This window comes from Filicampus tigris, chromosome 5 (genome assembly GCF_054856515.1).
Source record: "Filicampus tigris isolate MCC_2025a chromosome 5, RoL_Ftig_1.0, whole genome shotgun sequence".
Classification (NCBI taxonomy): domain Eukaryota; kingdom Metazoa; phylum Chordata; class Actinopteri; order Syngnathiformes; family Syngnathidae; genus Filicampus; species Filicampus tigris.
Genome location: NC_141221.1, coordinates 17,733,981 through 17,752,500, shown reverse-complemented (window position 1 = coordinate 17,752,500; position 18,520 = coordinate 17,733,981). Strand labels below are relative to the sequence as shown.

The 18,520-nt window shown below is 42.5% G+C and overlaps 1 protein-coding gene across 3 annotated transcripts in view; it reads left to right on the top strand.

The window, feature by feature from the left end:
* The window catches only part of LOC147147626 (tetratricopeptide repeat protein 28-like), a 203,552-nt gene extending 186,227 nt beyond the window's left edge, over positions 1 to 17,325 (top strand). For 2 of the 3 annotated variants that reach the window (XM_086031237.1, XM_086031240.1), the window contains 15 exons: positions 3,227 to 3,356; positions 3,453 to 3,671; positions 5,755 to 5,920; positions 7,471 to 7,611; positions 10,416 to 10,560; positions 10,664 to 10,843; positions 10,961 to 11,505; positions 11,647 to 11,894; positions 11,997 to 12,121; positions 12,199 to 12,430; positions 12,785 to 12,861; positions 13,951 to 13,974; positions 14,648 to 14,777; positions 14,868 to 14,975; positions 15,067 to 17,325. In XM_086031237.1, coding sequence (XP_085887363.1) covers positions 3,227 to 3,356; positions 3,453 to 3,671; positions 5,755 to 5,920; positions 7,471 to 7,611; positions 10,416 to 10,560; positions 10,664 to 10,843; positions 10,961 to 11,505; positions 11,647 to 11,894; positions 11,997 to 12,121; positions 12,199 to 12,430; positions 12,785 to 12,861; positions 13,951 to 13,974; positions 14,648 to 14,777; positions 14,868 to 14,975; positions 15,067 to 16,664 — 4,068 coding nt within the window. In that variant the 3' untranslated portion in view covers positions 16,665 to 17,325. The remainder of the gene's footprint in view (positions 1 to 3,226; positions 3,357 to 3,452; positions 3,672 to 5,754; positions 5,921 to 7,470; positions 7,612 to 10,415; positions 10,561 to 10,663; positions 10,844 to 10,960; positions 11,506 to 11,646; positions 11,895 to 11,996; positions 12,122 to 12,198; positions 12,431 to 12,784; positions 12,862 to 13,950; positions 13,975 to 14,647; positions 14,778 to 14,867; positions 14,976 to 15,066) is intronic. The other variant, XM_086031238.1, reaches the window with a different exon arrangement.
* The last annotated feature ends 1,195 nt before the right edge of the window (positions 17,326 to 18,520 follow it).

The window sequence follows — 18,520 nt, the reverse complement described above, 5'->3', positions numbered from 1 at the left end:
ACTGAAAAAGTCTTAGCATGGAATAAACCTGATTCAAGTGTTTATGTCTACTAATTCAGAGAAAGTTGTCTTTATCTGTAAAAAAAAATAAATAAATCATTAAGCATGATGTCACATTGTCATTGAAAAGAAGAGCACAAATCTTTCTGCTCCTGTATGACAAGCACTTCCAAAAACACTCCCTTTAGCAGTTTCCCTTTTCCTAAGGGCCATTCTGATTGTTTAGCGCTTTATTTACGTCTCAGGGAAAGGTTCAATGTGTCAGTCAACACAGGATTCCGCATTCATTCAACACGGCCACTTTTGCCATTTTTAATTGGGTGAATACAATATATTGTATGTAGGTGGAACTTTCGCCTTGAGACAACATGCGGGGACACCTGTATGACGTGATTACATCAACAGTAATGGTTTGTTCTCTTGGTTAACAACTACTCTGCATTTTAACAATTTACAGATTTTAATTAGATTTTTTGGGGATGAAAATTAAATGATTTTCGGACGTCACAAACGCAACGGCCATTTGTCATTGGATACTCATAAATGCGGAGGTGGAACTTCCGACTACATATGTAACAGCTTCCGCCTTCAACTGCGGAGGGATATCGCTTGTTCAGATCACAGCAATGCTTTATGCACGTTGCCAATGATGGTTACGCAGCGCGAGAAGAATTATAACCTATGTGCATCCGCTCGTCCATGCGAAGACCGTTTGTTGAAAATGGTACTTGAATAGTGGTAATTTTTCTCCGAAAATTTGGTACGCAACCCGAATTGTACGTAAAAAGTTTTTTTTTTTTTTTTTTCTGCCCATATGCGTTACATATCTGATTTTTTTCATGCAATGCGAACAGTACAATTCCGATTAATTTTTTTATCCACTTTGTATGTGGATATAAATCCCACTTGTTTCCGAAAACATCGTGCCACGTGACATCATTTTTTTACGTGTATAACTCGATATGTAGATCACATCGTGTGCGTGTCACACCACGGACGCGATACGTTCACATTACAAGTAGCATTTGTTTTTGTAATGTGAATGAGCACATAAAAAGATCAGATTTCACAAAAAAAATGAGAATTGGACATCTAGACCTGCAGTGTGAAAGTGGCCTTTCATCATTCCCATTCACTGCATTTAATAGTATTTAAGGTTTAAACTAATATCTGAGGTTCAGCAACAAATCTGACAATTGACTGAAAACCATGGAAATTAAATGCCTTTATTATTATGTCTAATTATGCCCAGGTACTACATTTTTATGCTCAGGTCAATTGGGTCATTTGGAATAGCTCTGTATTATCCTCAAAAAGGGTGTTGATCAAAGTCATTGTATGCAATCAATTTTGCCGTATACAGCAACAAGGATAACGCTTCCAAGTATAAGTTGTCCTCTAATATAGATTCAGTGGGTGTTCTTGAATGTGTTAGCCTCAGTAAATCCCATGACCCTCATAATTGATATTCATAAAGCATATGTGCAGAATGAAAGCACTTGACCTCACATTCTTCATCATCTCTGTATGTAAAATCATTGGTATGGACCTGTTGTTCACTGTGACACTCAAATTGACCTGTGTTAATTTTAATCAGTACAACAATACTCTTCTGACAACCACTTGACATCCATATGTTAGAAGAGCAATAACAATCAATAAATTGATGGTTACTTACATTTCAGTGCCTTTCTGCAGATTAAACATTTTGTTTACCGTTGATGTAATTTGTCTGAGAGGGACGTTTCCTGGGGCGGTTGTTGTTTTTTTTTTTTTTTATAGAAATGACTTGAAGAGCGTGTGCATCCAACTCGCATCACTGGTTCCGTACGACGCTGACATTTACTTAACATGTCAGATAAAAGCCATGTTGGATTTGGTGACATTTTGAATTCGCGTCCCTGTTGTCTGGACCACAGTCCGACAGGTCACCACGGACACAACACATCTGGAATTGGCAAGCAAGTTGCTTTGAGAAATGAGTTTCACTTTTAAAGGGGTGTCTGCAAAATCTTACAAATGGGACAAGCACTGCAGTAATCAGCCCACAGCCCTATCAGCAGAATCACCCAGGGACTCACAGCTTCTCCTAGCACTAACGTAGCGCAGCTAACAGATTCTCGACTGATCTCTACACTCCACTCCCTCTGACAGCATGACCTTGGGATATTCCAGATGAGCTACAGTCTATGCATGTGTGCTAAAAAGAATCTCTCTCTCTCTCTCTCTCTCTCGATCTCGAATCAAAACGCTGTTGATACAAATCATTTCACCTTGAGCTGCAACCTTTATTTACTGCAGCTGTTTGTCTTGTGTGACTGTGATCAAGCAATGTGAGCAGAGTGCTTTAGCCTTTGTGTTGGCCGGGACTCCTGGAGAGTGGCTCTGTAGCACTTTCAGTCATCCTACAGCATGGCCATTGGCGCAGGAATAGGAAATCAATAAAGGCTTCAATGAATCAGCACTCCTAGCCAGCTCTGTTGGGCAAAGTGCAACACTCCCCACAACAATGCCTTTCCATCATCTCTCTGCTCTTCGAAATATAACATATGACACTAAATAAATGCATCCAGTAACTACAGGGACACCAAGCAGTGTGAGGTTACTGCCCACCTAAGATAATGGTTTGGCCTTTTCCATGTCCATTCAAATAAGAACTGAAGAGATGTTCACTTGAGTTACATGGTAATTCATCAACAAATTCAAGTGGCTTCCTAGTTTAGACCGCTGGGGAGCGGGCTGGAACGGGTAGGTGTGATGATACCACCTAGTGGCAGAAAGCATTTTTTGATCAGTTCACACATTTTTACTATCACACTTTTATGGTCGAAACAAACTTGCTGCTCCCAAATTTCATAATTCCTATGGTGGTTTGGCAGTGCTTAAAGTGTCTGAATTAGGTACTAGCAACTAAATCTAATCAAACGATCACTTGCACGTCTTACTCCTCTGCAGGCTTACCATCTTTTTAAATGATAGATCATCAATTTAGTAGTCTCATATTTGTATACAAATCTACAGATTAAAATGGACCTTGAAAGTATATGCATTTTACCTTGGATAAGCTGTGAGCCCTGAAACTTGATCAAAACCTGTTGCGTAAGTCAATGTGAAAATACACTCAGTGACTCAAAACCACTTTTAGTTAAGGTGATTTTATAGTTCAAGTAATAAAAAAAAAAAGGCGACGGTATCTGAATTGCTGTTATTGCTATCATTATTGCAGCTTTACCGGGCATCTGCACTATTTGAGACCATCAGACATGAAGCACAGCACAGCACAGACTACAAACTTTCCCTGTTTGACCTGCAAACTTCTTGCTACCAGGCTCTCCAGAGGGTCCTTGTGAGCCTAGGTATGTTTCCTCCTAACTTCAAATTCCTGTCAGTTACTTAAAACTGCTATGTTTTGGATGTATTTTTTTCTGAGTACCAATGTCTGCACACGACAGGCCACCATGATGAGGCTCTCGCGGTGGCAGAGCGAGGACGTACACGAGCTTTCGCTGACCTTTTAGTTGAAAGGCAGACCGGCCAACAGGACTCAGATCCCTACACCCCAGTAACAGTGGAGCACATTTTGGACACCGTCAACAGCCAGAGGGCGTTGGTACTTTATTTTTCCATGGCTGCTGGTTACCTGTACAGTTGGCTACTAGCTCCAGGAGCAGGTAAGAAGTGGCTTGGCTTGGAGTATGTTCACCCAACATCTATCTAGTGTTTTTTAAAGTCCACATTTCATAGCTGGTTTATTTATCCATTGAATCTGTCAATTTACCAAATAATCAGGATGGTATTTTTGAGAGGTGGGCATTCCGTCAGAAGACGGACGCCCGTTTTTCTGAAGTTTTTTGTGGGGACCGACTGACAGCCCAAGGGGCTTCCGATGGACTAACTGACGGATTTAAATGACGGACTGACTGGCAGACTGACGATTACAATTTGTCACGGAAAATGACGGACTGACGAATGACAGACGGGTATGCTGACAGATGACAAATGACGGACCAGCAAAATTTTGTAAAATGCCCACCTCTGTTTTTTTGGTTTTTTTTAAATATATTTAATCCCAGGTAAAATGTCTTCACCATATACAAAATGAAGAAATCAGATGGACCTAGAGTAATTCAAATTTGAAATATAGCGATTTACTTGCCCTTTCAAACTTTCTAGTGTTATTTTGAGCTGCGGGTTCATGGAGGCCAGTTTTCACACCATGCTAAAGCACCACCTGCCACTTCACTGTTGAGATTCGGCTCCCCACCCCACAGGGATTCTGCCTGTGAACCATGCTAATTGTTAGTGACAGAGCCAAACAACACTGGCAATATCTTCCCACCTGACAAAAACTAAACACATCTCTGTTGAACATAGATTTTATTTGCATCTCTTTGTTGTTTTTTTCCTCACCCTGCTTTTCTTAGTTTCCTTCAGTTTTTGAACGCTTTTTTTGTGCAGTGCTTTCTCATCTCGTCGACTACTGGGTCGCAGAAACGCAGGCTGTGGCACTAAGATGCCTGATCTTTTATGAGTCGTGAAATTCCAGCGTCTTAAGCGGACCCATTTTCTTTGAGTGTGATTAGCGCATGTCACACGATTGCCATACTGAGCTCTTTGCTACTGATCCTTGGTGCAAAAGGGGCAAATAAAAGCCACGACCCGTGTCCCATTCCACCACGCTTTAACATTTGATCAAATCCAGCTCAGAGGCAACCTAATGAACTTGGAACCCAAGCATTATTGATGCGGATGAAGGCAACTGTTCAGGGACAATAGAGATCATCAAAGCACTTTATTTTGTCCCAAGTTAATAGGCAACCACTTGCTCGTTAATCGCCTGTCTGTTCACTTCCTGGCATTCCCTGGTAACCAGCTGGTACACAAACACGTCGCTGTCTGAAAGGGCTGCACTCATGAAAAGGGGCTACAAATGTTGTAATTGCTTAGCTGTAAATCGCATAACGGTTTCATATCCTGAATGGACATGTACAGTAAATGACACGAAGTCACACGAAGCAAAACACATGCACAGCTAAATGCACTCACGTTTGCATTGACATAATACGGCCTTGTGCTCTAGTTCCCATCATTACGCCTCAATAGTCAGCAGAGCTGTCATAGTGTATACCAGATGGCAAAGACAGCTTACACTTATATTTTATTGAATGGAATGTGTTTTATTAATTTATCTCCGCAGATGCACTACTGAACATGGTATCTTTTGCAGATTCAAACTTTCTTTGTATTATGAGAAAAATATTTGAGGGTTGAGCGTTGAATTTGTTTATTGTTTTATCGTCTTGACATTAGCCCTTGGCCATGAACGCTCCAAAAATGTAGGGGACTGTGTTTTGCACAGCAGATGTCCAGGATTATTATTTTTCAACAACAGTCTGGTTTATTCATTGATTATTCACAGTTAATGATTCAAGCGGAGTTCTGAGTAGATTTCCAAAACCCCGCATTTGCCCCTCAAGTGTCCGTTTCGATTTATGGCTCAATCATAAATCATGACTGTTGTCAAAATGTCAACATGACTAAGCATACTGCTTTGTTGTTTTCATTCAAACTTCCTCATGTGGTTGGGGTGAAGCAGTGGGGGTACACAAGGGGGTTCCCTGAGACAAAGTTCGGCAACCACTAAGGCGGCTTCCGCTATTTGCTAATTTGATTTGTTGTTTATAAAGGGTAAAACTCAGTTTATGGGTGGTGAAAATGACAACATTTACATGGGTCCTCTCTTTGTCTCCACAGGCATTCTGAAGTTCCATGAGGTGTACTTGGGTGAGGGCATATCAGAAGTTGGGTCAGACTTCCAGGAAGGAGGTAGCGGTGGTGGAGGGGTGGTCAGTGCCTCATCATTGGAGCAGCACATTGCCAGTGCACGAGAGGCCCTTGGAGTTGAATCATATTACAGCAGGTGAGCTTATTTCAAGTTAGTTGACAGATTTTGTCACACAGTAAGGTAATGCATAAAAACTGGAAATATTGAACAAGAGGATTTCCTCCACTGCGTTACAGTATATGAAGTGTGTGAGTCGTTGAAAGTGAGTGTTATTCCACCTCATTGCTCACAGTGATCATAAAGCAAGTCTCCAATCCTAGCTTTGGTACAAAATCGTCTTTGCATTGAGGTGGAATGATGGCTCTTTCATTGGCCACTCTCTTCATAACACACAAAACAGCCAAGCTGACACATTTCAAAAGAAGAATTCACAAAATGAGAAAGAAGATGCAGCAGCAAAAATCAATAAGCTAGTCAAAGACCAAACAGTAAGCAGGGCAAATAGCCAGGAGCATAGTAAATGTGGCAGGTTACAGTAAATCTAGAGTGTAGTTTGGACCTCTATGATCCATGTGTCTGTATTGCTTTTGACATTAGTCACATTTACTGGAAATGCTGTTTGAACTGCACTGACCAGGTGGCCTGTGACACCTGCCTCTCCACTCGACAACAGGCTGGGGGCCTCCTCCCCCATTACCAGCTCATTTATCCCTCCGATGGGAAGCTGCACTCTCAACTAGCGCTTGAATGGGCACAATATGGCAACACTGTTGATCCCATTCATCCTCCATTGCAGAGCAAAAGATAAGCAGCACCCGTATTACAGTGAAACCACATCGTGAATGGGATGAAGACTTGAGAGAGGATGTGTGCCAAAGTGAAGAGTGTATTGAGAGGAAAGGATGTTGCTCATTAGACACTTGTTGTCAATATATTGGAATATGTAAACTCACAAGCCAAAACACCTTAACAATCTAATGAGAAACAATGCAAGAGCTGTATCAAACCCCATCCCATAGAACTATTCAAATTGATCTGTTTGATTGACACCGTCAGAGAGGTACCCATTTAATAATTATAGTGGTTGAATTTTGAGTTATATTTAGACAAATTTTACACTACACAAACAAAATCAATTGGTATGCTGTACTGTCCAATGATAGTCTCTCTAACAGTGTCTAACAAATCCCAACATTATTATGTTTGTAAAGGTAAAATTGATAATACTTGTTTTCGGCCTCTAAATGTGTATAGCTAATATCTGCTTTTGTACTATAAACAGCTCAGGTAGCTAAATCTCATGTTGCATGTTGATTTTTATACTGAGATACTGTAGTAGGAGTAAGATGCTATTATAGAGTTACATGACGAGGACTTTTTTCAGATGGACATAATGAAGGGAGCGATAGTGGGCGGGGGTGGTTCACTCAATGGCTGGATCAACATCATCAGCATTGTAATGAAGGGATTACACTCCGCCAGGGTTTTCCAACCAAGCCAAACGAATTTAGGCCATCCATGTGTGGGTTGAACTGTCTATATTTTGGGCATATAAGCATCTTTTTTCATTTATTCAAAGGGAAGCATGTCTTTACACCGTCTACTTAGCGGAAGTACAGTTCTTGTGCCAATACTGCAGTGACAGGGACTGTCTCATGTCTCATCCTCTTTTTTTTTTTTTTTAGAGGGTGTTCAAGCAGCGAGACAGAGAGCGAAGCGGGAGATTTGTTGGACCAACAATTTGAGGAGTTAAACAACAAGCTTAACTCTGTCACTGATCCTACAGGCTTCTTGCGCATGGTGTCCAGAAACAATCTTTTCAACAGGTAAGGAGAACGTTGCAAAGTATCTGGACATGTACGCTCATGGAGAGTAGATAGAAAGTCCATAGAGTTCAACCGAGTAAAGAAAAGACGAAAGCTTCTTTAGTTCAGGATTCACTTGTGAAAGGAGTGATTTGCTATTTGTTCAGTCTATGCAAAGGCAGCATGTGAAATCCTTTATTAAATAGAGTAGAGCCAAGCCTCTAAAGCCTCTATCATCTGCCTGTTCCTGATGGACTGGGTCCGTGTGGTCATACTATATACCAGGGGTGCCCATTACGTCGATCGTGCTATAAAGGTTGATGCAGTCATGCAAGGTTCACCAGCATATACGGTACATATAAAAATAATTCTCAATGTATTTATAAATAATGTGTTTTGCATTTTTAGTAGGCGGTAGATCATTTTGACTCGGTCATGTCATAAGTAGCTCTCAGGCTGAAAAAGTGTGGGCATCCCTGCTGTATACGGTACATGCCAGACATTGACACTACTGTCTTGGTTATTTATCTGCCATCCCTGCATTTTGGTACACATTTAAGACTGTACATTTCACCGTGAGTACTGTACGGTAGTTTGTTCAAAGCATTTTTATTGACACTAAGCAAGGCACTCATTCACACTGGTGCTGATTGAATAGTAGTGTACACCGGGTAGATTATGGACACAAGTGAATGTGTGTGTGACTGGGTCATATTGCTCGGTCCTCGTCCTTTATTGAGCTTCTCTTTGATGAGAGGATAATTCCATCTTTAATTGAGTCTCGGTGCTCATTAAGCCACTTTAATGGTCTCCCAGTAATAATCCACTCATTCTTGGGGGCTTCAAAAAAGCCAGGGAATATAACACTCCTTGTGCTGTGGAGCCTAACATTGATCTCACCAAAAAAACAAAAAAAAAACAAAGAAACCTTCTGGGTCATTATGATAAGCTGCATGTGCACTGCATTTATTGCTGAAACGTTCAAGGAATGAAGGCTGTCCGCTGACTAAATTAACCCATAATTCAGAGAAAGGTTTATAAAAGAAGTATTTTAATAAGAGACAATCAAATGTAAATACGTTTTACACGTGTTTTTGGACACACTTATTAGACCCTCTGTCATAAAAATGAGAAGAGACCATCCGGCATCCTGAAGAGCTCTTGACATTTTACCAAATTGAACAGTAATGTGAAATTTAGGGTTAGGGTTAGGGTTAGAATCCAGAATTGTGCTAGCTCACTGGACTTTGAGGTCAGAAATTAATCATCCAAAACTAAAACAAAAAAATCTCTTCAGGAATGCTAGTAACTAACTATTATGTGATTCACAATTGTTTTTCTTTTTTTCGTGCAACAGTACATTTTAAAACTCATACTGTACATAACACTAATAATATTATTAACAATTATTATATGTTATCATTAAAACTAAAGTAAATGGTTAGAGACTGGTCTATAGACTGATTAACTATTCCAGGTGTATCAAACATGGTTTGGTTAATGACCAATGCTGTTAGGGAACTGGAACATAAAACTTACATTGGGTTGTAGTTTATTTTAATTTTTTTTTTTAAACTCCATTTTGACTTTTGAAGTTGTTTTTTGCCCAAATTAGGCACCCTCACATGCAAACCACCCTAAGCACGCTCTGTCTTTTCTCTTCATTGTTTCTCTACACTTGACACACATCTTGTCTCAGATTATTATCCCTTTCCCCCTCTCTCATTCTTCCATCCTGTCAGGCTAACAAACGATTGTTTGCTTTCCATCGAGGCTCTTGCCAAGGGGCTGAAATAGTGAGTGAGTGAGTGAGTGAGTGAGTGAGTGAGTGAGTGAGTGAGTGAGTGAGCGAGAGAGCAAGTGAGTGAGAGAGCGAGCTAGTCGCCCCAGGCTCCCAGAACGGCTGACTTGATGCTTTTTGGCTGAACCTCGGACGAAAGAGCAGATGGAGGCTTGTGACAAGTGTGGCAATAAAACTTGGCCCTGTGCTCCTGCTGCACCAAAGGCTTTTTACCCTATGGCCATCATTAGCAAGTTCCCAGTGTGTTGAGTCTTCTTGATGACACAGGGAACCAAAGTAAAACACATCTGTCAAATTATTCTAATTTGTCACCAAAGTCATTGGTCCAGCAATGCTGCGCTGCTTTAATTTGGACGGTATTTTAAATAGACAAATGTGAGGACAATCTTACTCTTCCTCAAAAGAAATCACTGCTATTGGAAGGTAACTGAACAGTCCAGTTGCAGACTACCAAAGCTCAATCCTGCCACCTTGTGGACTCCACTATAGTTTGAGATCAGCGTGTTGTGCAACTCTTTACACACATCAAGAACACTAAAATTCCCACAAACTGCAGTGGCAGCACTTGTGTGTGTTGCTGGAGCCATATGCACACAGCAAATGGTGCTGCTAAGGCACATGGCTCGTCTCAGCGGGGAAGACACGTCAATTGACAACTGAATAAAATATTAAATAATGCAAATCTAAAATATTCATAGTTTTCATGTTATTCATGCAGATGCATCATATTGTGTCACATACATACTGTAAGTTATCTTAACACAGTTTTTAGACTTAGACTTGCCTTATTTTCATTCCATGAATATGGGCAGTTCATATTTAATTAAGAAATGTCCATACTTCTGCTCAAAGTATCTTTTGCCCTAAAATAGTGAAAATGACTTGGTATGTGGGGGGGGGGGGGGGACCGGAATAGAAGAATAATGTCACCTAGTGGTGGTATATTAAGGTAATTAAGTTCCTTAACATAATTGGATACACAGCAGGAATGTCTAATTTACAGTCTGATGTTGTGCTTTTGTAGGAGCTGCCAGAGCATGACCAGTCTGTTCAGTAACACCATGTCACCTGCCAAAGATGGCTGTTCTTCCCTGCCTCATCGCTCCGGCAACCTCGGGAAGCCTCCCCTCAGAGCACTTTATGATTTGCTCATTGCACCTATGGAGGGGGTGAGTGTTACCTTTCTGACTTCAGGTCTGAGGCGGGGTCAGCCAACACATCATTTTTTATCTTTTAACTGCCCATCTGTTCGCTTATCATTTTGTCCAACAGGGCTTGATGCACTCCAGTGGTCCGGTGGGCAGACACAGACAACTCGTCATGGTGCTGGAGGGAGAACTTTATCTTATCCCCTTCGCTCTGCTCAAAGGAAGTTCATCCAATGAGTATCTATACGAGCGTTTTAGCCTCATTGCTGTTCCCTCAATCCAGGGCCTCGGATCCTGTGCAAAGGTTGAACCTTTTATTTGGATGGTCACAATTGACATGAATTTTCTCATATTTAATGACATATTAGGCCATTGTCTTGAAATGGAAGAAGGCAACCTTTTTGCATTGTCTTGACTTAAGGTTCACCCCCGGCGTCCTGGATCAGTTTCCTGTGGAGGGGTGTCAATGGCAGCTGTGGTGGGAAACCCTAGGCTGCCCTCACCGGTGATGGACCGCTGGCTGTGGGGACCAATGCCCTCTGCAGAAGAGGAGGCCCTCATGGTAGCTGAGCTGTTAGGATGCCAACCACTGTCTGGCACTGCAGCGACAAAAGAGAGGGTCATGAGTGCCCTCACACAGGCGGAGTGTGCCCACTTTGCTACTCACATTTCGTGGAAATTGGCTGCTCTGGTGCTCACTCCGAACCCAGAAAGCACACCCGGCGCAGCAGGCGCTAACGTGGGAGGAGGAACAATCGGCAGAGGTACTGGGATGAGGAGAGGAGGCAGCGGTCGAGGCAGGAAGGGATCGGTTGGAAGTGGCTACACCAACCCAGAGTCTCACCACATGCAAGATGACGCCAGCGATGTGGACAGTATTTGCGACAGTCCACCCTTACAGGAATTTCTCTTGACAGCGGCAGATATATTGGACCTTAGGCTACCTGTCAAGCTGGTGGTTCTTGGGTAGGTGGAGTACTTCATGCAAGAAATGTAAATTGCAATCTCTGAATTGTTTTACTATCAAAATTTTGTGATTGAATGACAGACCTTTGAATTCTTTCATTGCTTTTTAATCGCACTTCTTTTTCGATTCTTTGTCATAAGCTCCTACCTCGAATCCAGCAGCAAGGTGACAGCCGACGGTGTTGTTGGTTTGACGCGGTCCTTCCTGGCTGCAGGGGCGCAGTGTGTTCTTGTGTCCTTGTGGCCTGTCCCTATGGCAGCCTCCAAGGTTTTTGTCCATGCCTTCTACACTGCCCTTCTGAATGGAACCAAGGCTAGTGCTGCGCTGGCAGATGCCATGAAAACTGTACAGAGCAGCAAGCAGTACTCACACCCCTCCAACTGGGCAGGTTGGTGATAAAAATGAATGATATTGATGTTAAATGACAGAAGTGAACTTGAAACGTCAAAATAGCTAATATGGTCTCATTGAAGTTATATTTTCTGTCCAGGATACATGCTGATTGGCAGTGATGTGAAACTTAACAGCCCCTCCTCCCTGATTGGACAAGCTTTAGCAGAGATTCTGCAGTGTCCAGATCGCGCACGTGACGCCCTGAGGGTTTTACTCCACCTGGTTAGACATGGACTCACACGGTCAAGGACTTTATAAGGAAAGTCACGTTACTGATACTACTGTTGTACTGCTTGCAGGTGGAAAAGTCTCTTCAAAGGATCCAGAATGGTCAACGTAACTCAATGTACACGTCCCAGCAAAGTGTGGAGAATAAAGTTGGGGGAGTCCCTGGGTGGCAGGCCCTGTTAACTGCCGTGGGCTTCCGCCTTGACTCTGCAGGCACTGGCATTCCTGCAGCAGTTTTCTTTCCCACTGCTGACCCAGGAGACAGACTCCAACAGTGCAGTACCACTTTACAATCACTCCTAGGTGAGTATCACTGACAAAGTTAGTATCAGACAACCAAAAGCTTCAAAACAAAATGTGTTGTTGGTGTAATTTATGGAAGACTAATATGATGGACACAAAATGTCAACATTAAAAAAAATCATCTTGTACAAAGGGTGAAACTTAAAAACAAATATCGATCAAATCTTATCTGATCTGGACAAAATGTGTGGAGTGAGAGAAAAAACTTTAGTCAGATGTCATTTAGATGCGCATAATGCTCAATTGCCAACAACTGAAATGTAGCATTGATGAAACATGAAATTCCAGGCTGCTACAGTCTCTAATTAAGGAATCTGCTATATTGACAAAAATGGCTGTGATCCTGTCCCTCAGGTCTGCCACCACAAGCACTCCAGGCTTTGTGCAAACTCATCACAGCTTCAGAGGCAGGGGAGCAGCTCATCAATCGGGTATGGACCCATCTACACCATGTACAACATATTTTTGGGGGGGCATCACACAATTTATAGAGTATATACAGGGTGACCTAAAAAAAAAAAAAACGTAATTTTTGAACGCATTCGTACAGGAGGACGCCATCTACAGGATTTTTTTTTTAATGAAAATGCCATCATTTTTGCTTGAATGGCACATTTTAAGGTTTCAATTACTATGAATAAAAATAATTCTTCCTTCCCTCTTGGTTTTATTGGATTGTTAAAAAGTTTGCGTTTTTTTGTGTCACCCTGTATTTGTCATTGCATAACCGTGTTATGTGAGGACTGGATGCACGCCGTTGTACTGGCACCTCAAGCTTCAGTTTAATCTCTATTGAAATGCGCTAGTAAAGCCTAACTAGCTTTACTTCAAGCGCTGGTTTTACGTAAAGTCTACTTGTCTTACACCCAAACATGTGAGGCCAGAGAATAATCTTTATCCGCATTTTTGTGTAACGTGAGGGAAGCAAGTTTTAAAACCGCTACTCACTAGTGGCCATTAGCAACAAACAAATAAATAGCAGGCCAAATGTCTACTGAGAGGTTTTTATAATGTTTTGGTTGCCTCATTTAGCTATTTTAGAATGCCAAATATTAGAAGCAGCTCTCTGTATGCTAAAGTACAATAATAAGATATTGTCGGGCGGAAGTCGGAGCCCATCTCAGCTGGCTGTGGGCAAGTGGCAGACTACATCCTGAATTGGTCACCAGCCAATCACAGGGCACGCATACAGACAGAAAACCATTCACACTCACATTCACACCTATAATCACTGAGCAATGGTCAATTACAAGATGATTGAACATCAGCTGCAGTATGTGTGCCGCTCTACCACCTGTGACTTTAAGCATTTCTAGTTTTTAAGTAATGTTTTTAGTGTATGTGACATTATGCGTCAATGTCTCAACCTCCAAATGTTTTTTTCAAGGGTATTATTTTATACACTACTGTTTCTTGTCCATTGTTGTCCTTCTTATTGACCTAAGCCCTTGTGAGCTAGCGTGCGTGCATGCAATAAAAATGCTATTCTCTCTCCCCTTCCTCTGCTGTGCAATCTGAAGGCTGTTAAAAATATGGTGGCGATGGTAAGTGTGCAATCACCAACCTGCAATCCATCGCACTTTTTGTTCCCACTAAACCTTTTTTTAACACCATCATTGTATAGTAGTACTGCATGACAGTTTTTATTAAATTAATCTGTATGCATGAAGTGTAACATATCAACAACTTTTGCCATTGCAAACATGGCCATTCTTCTTAAATGCATTTAGGGTGTTTTACATTCTTGGGTCATTGCTGGTCAAAGAAATGGATCAAGGTGGTAGAAGCAATAAAGCTGTGATGTAAAAGTGAAATGAGGACAAAGGCATGTGTGTACTCCTTAAACAGTTACATCAGGTTGACAAAGGTGTCTCTGTTCTCAGCTAATCCCCAAACAAAACAGGCTAGGCACGTGTGCACTGCTAATATGTTCGCTTGCCTTTAAAGCCTATTCATAGCTGATAGAAAAAGAGTAACACCTACCTGTAACTACTTTAGCTTTACATTTGTGTGCTTAAGTGAATATAAAATAAAGCTATTTATTGGTAAAAATGATCTGCATTTACAGTCAGATTTTGTGGCTCAAACAAATATCAAGAAATGTACAAAAAACAGATCCTAGAAAACAATCCTTACGTCATTTAATGAGAGAATTTGAGTGACCATTTTAAAGACACAACTTTTTTTGTCCTCTCTCTTTTTCTACTTCTACTCCAGCTCCACCAGGTGCTAGTGCAGCTCCAGACGGGTGAGAAGGAACAGGACTTCTCTCTTCTGCCCATTCAGGTGTCCATTAGTGTGCAACTTTGGAGACTTCCCGGATGCCATGAGTTTTTGGCAGCGCTTGGTGAGTTCACCTGTTCCCATTTGAAACTTCCCACATTACATCCAATGACTTACCGAGATGACATGTATTTATCGTTGCGTGAACATGCAGGGTTTGACTTGTGTGAGGTAGGCCAAGAAGAAGTGGTGCTAAAAACGGGCAAGCTAGCCAACCGCCGCACATTGCACTTTGCTCTGCAGTCTCTGCTGGCACTATTTGGTTCGTATACATTTGTCTTATTGTTTTCATGCCATACTTGGTAAGATGTGCCTGTTTTTGAGTCATATTTTTTCTTCGTCACATCTTACAGACTCCACAGAACTGCCAAAGCGTCTGAGTCTAGACAGCTCATCTTCCCTTGAGTCTTTGGCCTCAGCGCAGTCTGTTTCCAACCCTCTTCCAATGGGTTATTCAAGCCTTCCCTTCTCTCCTCACTGCCTGGACAGTCAGGCATCGGACGCCATCTCTGTCTACAGCCTCAGCTCGGTGGCCTCCTCAATGAGCTTTGCTTCCAAATCCGATTGTGACTTCCTCAGCCATCGGCACCGCAGTGGTACTGCAGCACATTACGCAGCCCACAAGCACCCTCACGTTCCCCGGAGCCGCTCGTCTCCCCACGGAGCAGCGACTGCTATGTCAGGGACCCGAGGGGAGGAGGAGGAATATGAGGGCTTCTCTATTATCAGTAGTGAACCACTCGGGAGCCACTGTGACTCTTTGCCTTTGCCACCAGGCCACAGCCAGCGCCACCACAGAGGAGGTAGAGGAGTCGTTGCTAGGTCAAGCAGCGGGGCTGGAAGAGGCTACTCTGTATCCGTGTCGTCAAGAGGCAGTGTCAGCACGCCCACTTCCCCAGTCAAAACATGCCTGGTTCCCAGTCCAAACTCACCGTTCCAGAAAGTCAACAAGGTGAGCAGCTCAGACACAGGCGAATCGGATCAATCCAGCACTGAGACAGACAGTACTGTGAAGTCTCAGGAGGAAAAGAGCCCCCCTCTTGATCCTCAGGAGCTGGCGCAGAAGATACTGGAGGAGACTCACAGCCATCTACGGGCAGTCGGAAGTCTACAGCGAGCCAGGGCGGAGGGTGGAACTTCAAGGGGAAATTCACCACGGAGTAGCGCCTTCCGCTCCTCGGAAACGAGTGCATTCAGCCGTCCTAACAGCAGCGCTAGTGGCAGAGCTCAGTCTTCGCCAAAACCCAAACCCCCCTCCCGCTCATCTTCTCTGCAGAAAATTAGCTCTGGCTACAATAGTCCGGCTGTCTCAGAGTCTTCACAAAAGGACGGCAGCCATGCTTCGCCTATTTCCGACAACCATGCACAGTTCAAGCTGAAGTACCCAAGTTCCCCATACAGCGGCCACATATCGCGTTCCCCCAGTAATGTGTCTCCCAGTTCTGGGCACCAATCACCTGTTGGTAGTGCACCCTCTCCTGCCCTATCCTACTCGTCCACAGGCTCTGCCACATCGGCCGATGCACCAGACCTTGACCGATTAAGAAGAGGGGTTATTGATGAGAAAGTCCAAGCCATCCACAATCTGAAGACCTTTTGGGCGAACGCCGCAGCTCAGCAACATCTCGGCCCCGTCAAAGCTGTTCATAGCTCCCCGAGTCCTCTGTCATCTGCCAGTAGAAATGTACTGAGCCTTCTGAACCTGTCTCCACGACATTGCTCCCCCAATGATACCCAAGACAGCCTGGAGCTGCGGGAGCTGGGGCTGCAGTCAGTGGAGAGAGTGGGCAAGAACTCCAATGGGCATCACTGCTCTAGTCCCAAGAAAGGGGCTCCATCACCGACCATTTCTACAAGGAGTAGTCCTGGTGCTCGTTCCATCAGACTACCCGCTGGGAACGGATACAAATTCTTGTCGCCTGGAAGATTTTTCCCTTCTTCTAAATGCTGAGACATCCGGCTCTGTAAGAGGTGAAGAAGCAGGTCGGTTTTTGAGGGCCGCAATTGGCCAGCCATGCTTTACAGACAGTGACAACAATTATTGATTGGTCGGTGTGAGGCACATGCCTGCAGTTTTGTACACGTGCCCAAAACTCTGTAAATGGCAATGAGAAACACTCAACGACCTGATACTGTGTTTGTGTGTAACTGTGTGTCAGGTAAATGTAAATGCCATTTGTTCTTTCCCCACAAAACATTGTGTATGCGGGCCAAGATGCAACAACTATGACTGACTTCTTCCATTTTATTTTTTGTTTAAAAAAAATAATGGTAATTGTTATTATTATTATTATTGTTTGTTATTGTTATTAATATTATAATTATTATTGTTATGTTTGTAAATTAATTCCAGTGTTTCACAATCAGTATTAAGCATTTTTATATTATTAAAAAAAAACATGTACCGTGTAAAGATGGATACAGTGGAAGAAAAGATTTAATATTTTTTATTGAAGTAAAAAGGGCATTTTGCCTGATTTCTTTGTGAATTGAGTGTCTGCTCTGAAGCATGGATTCTCTTGCTATTCAATGTTAAGTATTATGTATGAATTTTTAGCCCATGATTTTTTTTTTTTTTTTTTTTTGAGATTTAACATCACGGTTTCATGACAACCACCTGTCATTTATCAGTAAACTGTTACAATAATAAAAAATAAAAAAAAATCCCCTTTTCTCTTTTGCATCTTTTAATCTGCAGCCACTCTACAGCTACCTTGATGATCACACTCCCTGTGGAATCAATTGAACAACACTGGACTTGGTTCAGTGTCATAAACCAGTACAATAGCTGTATCAAAATGTGCTTTTAAATTATGAAGATATTGCAGAGCTACATAATGCAAACTTTTATTTTATTTGACAATATTCAAAGCTGAGCATTATCTACATGAACACAGAATTTGTCTGCTGTATCATCGGTTCGGTTTCTGTCGTGCTTGTCCTCATGCGGTTCTTGGGTGAGCTGGTGCCTCAGCTTACTTTGGCCATGAGGTGGGACACATCCCGGACCGGTTTGAGTACCCAAAGTGTAAACTTGCGAGTAATGCAAATTCCACAAAGGAAGCCCAGAGCGTCCCCAAGATTCGAATCCTGATCCTCAGAACCATGAGGTATAGGCCTACATGCTAACCACTTGTTTACTGTGATGCGCTTATTTGAAGTACTAGACTGGGCTGTACTGTACTGTAGTAAATGGTAGTGTCAAGTTGTGTCACGGTAAAATCGTTTCTTGCTCACAAGAGGAAAAACAAACGTTTTATATGAAGGGATCAAAAGCCAAATGTTGGTGCTCGATTGTATCAGTAGGAAGAACAGCTGATTGGATTGGGTTAGGGTTGGGTTAGTTAAGTAATGTGGTGACCCAACAAGGGAGAGACATACACCAGGAATTTGCCTTTAAGGGTGTCGAGGGAGTTGACATGTTTCTGGGTTTGAAGCACATGCTTATCTATGATTGGACTAACAATGCCGCTTACTCGCTGTAGGAAGAATGGCGCCATCTTATCTTGTATTGCATATTCAGAGCTGGGCATTGGCTATTTCCCGTCCGCGTATTTAACCGACCCACATGGTCCAGTCGGTCCGAGTCAGCCAAACGACGTCGAGAACGGACTTAACCTGTAACACATGCAGGTGCCGCACTCCTGACACGAGGCCGAGTACGGAAAAAATAAAACAGAAATATAGCTTTAGAAAAAAAATGGTTTTGTGGCACAACTTGCCCCGAGTTCTGGGTAAATTGTGCCATTAGTCAGAAGTCAGTGGGGTAAATTGTGGTCAAACGATCATTTTAATCTCACAAATGAT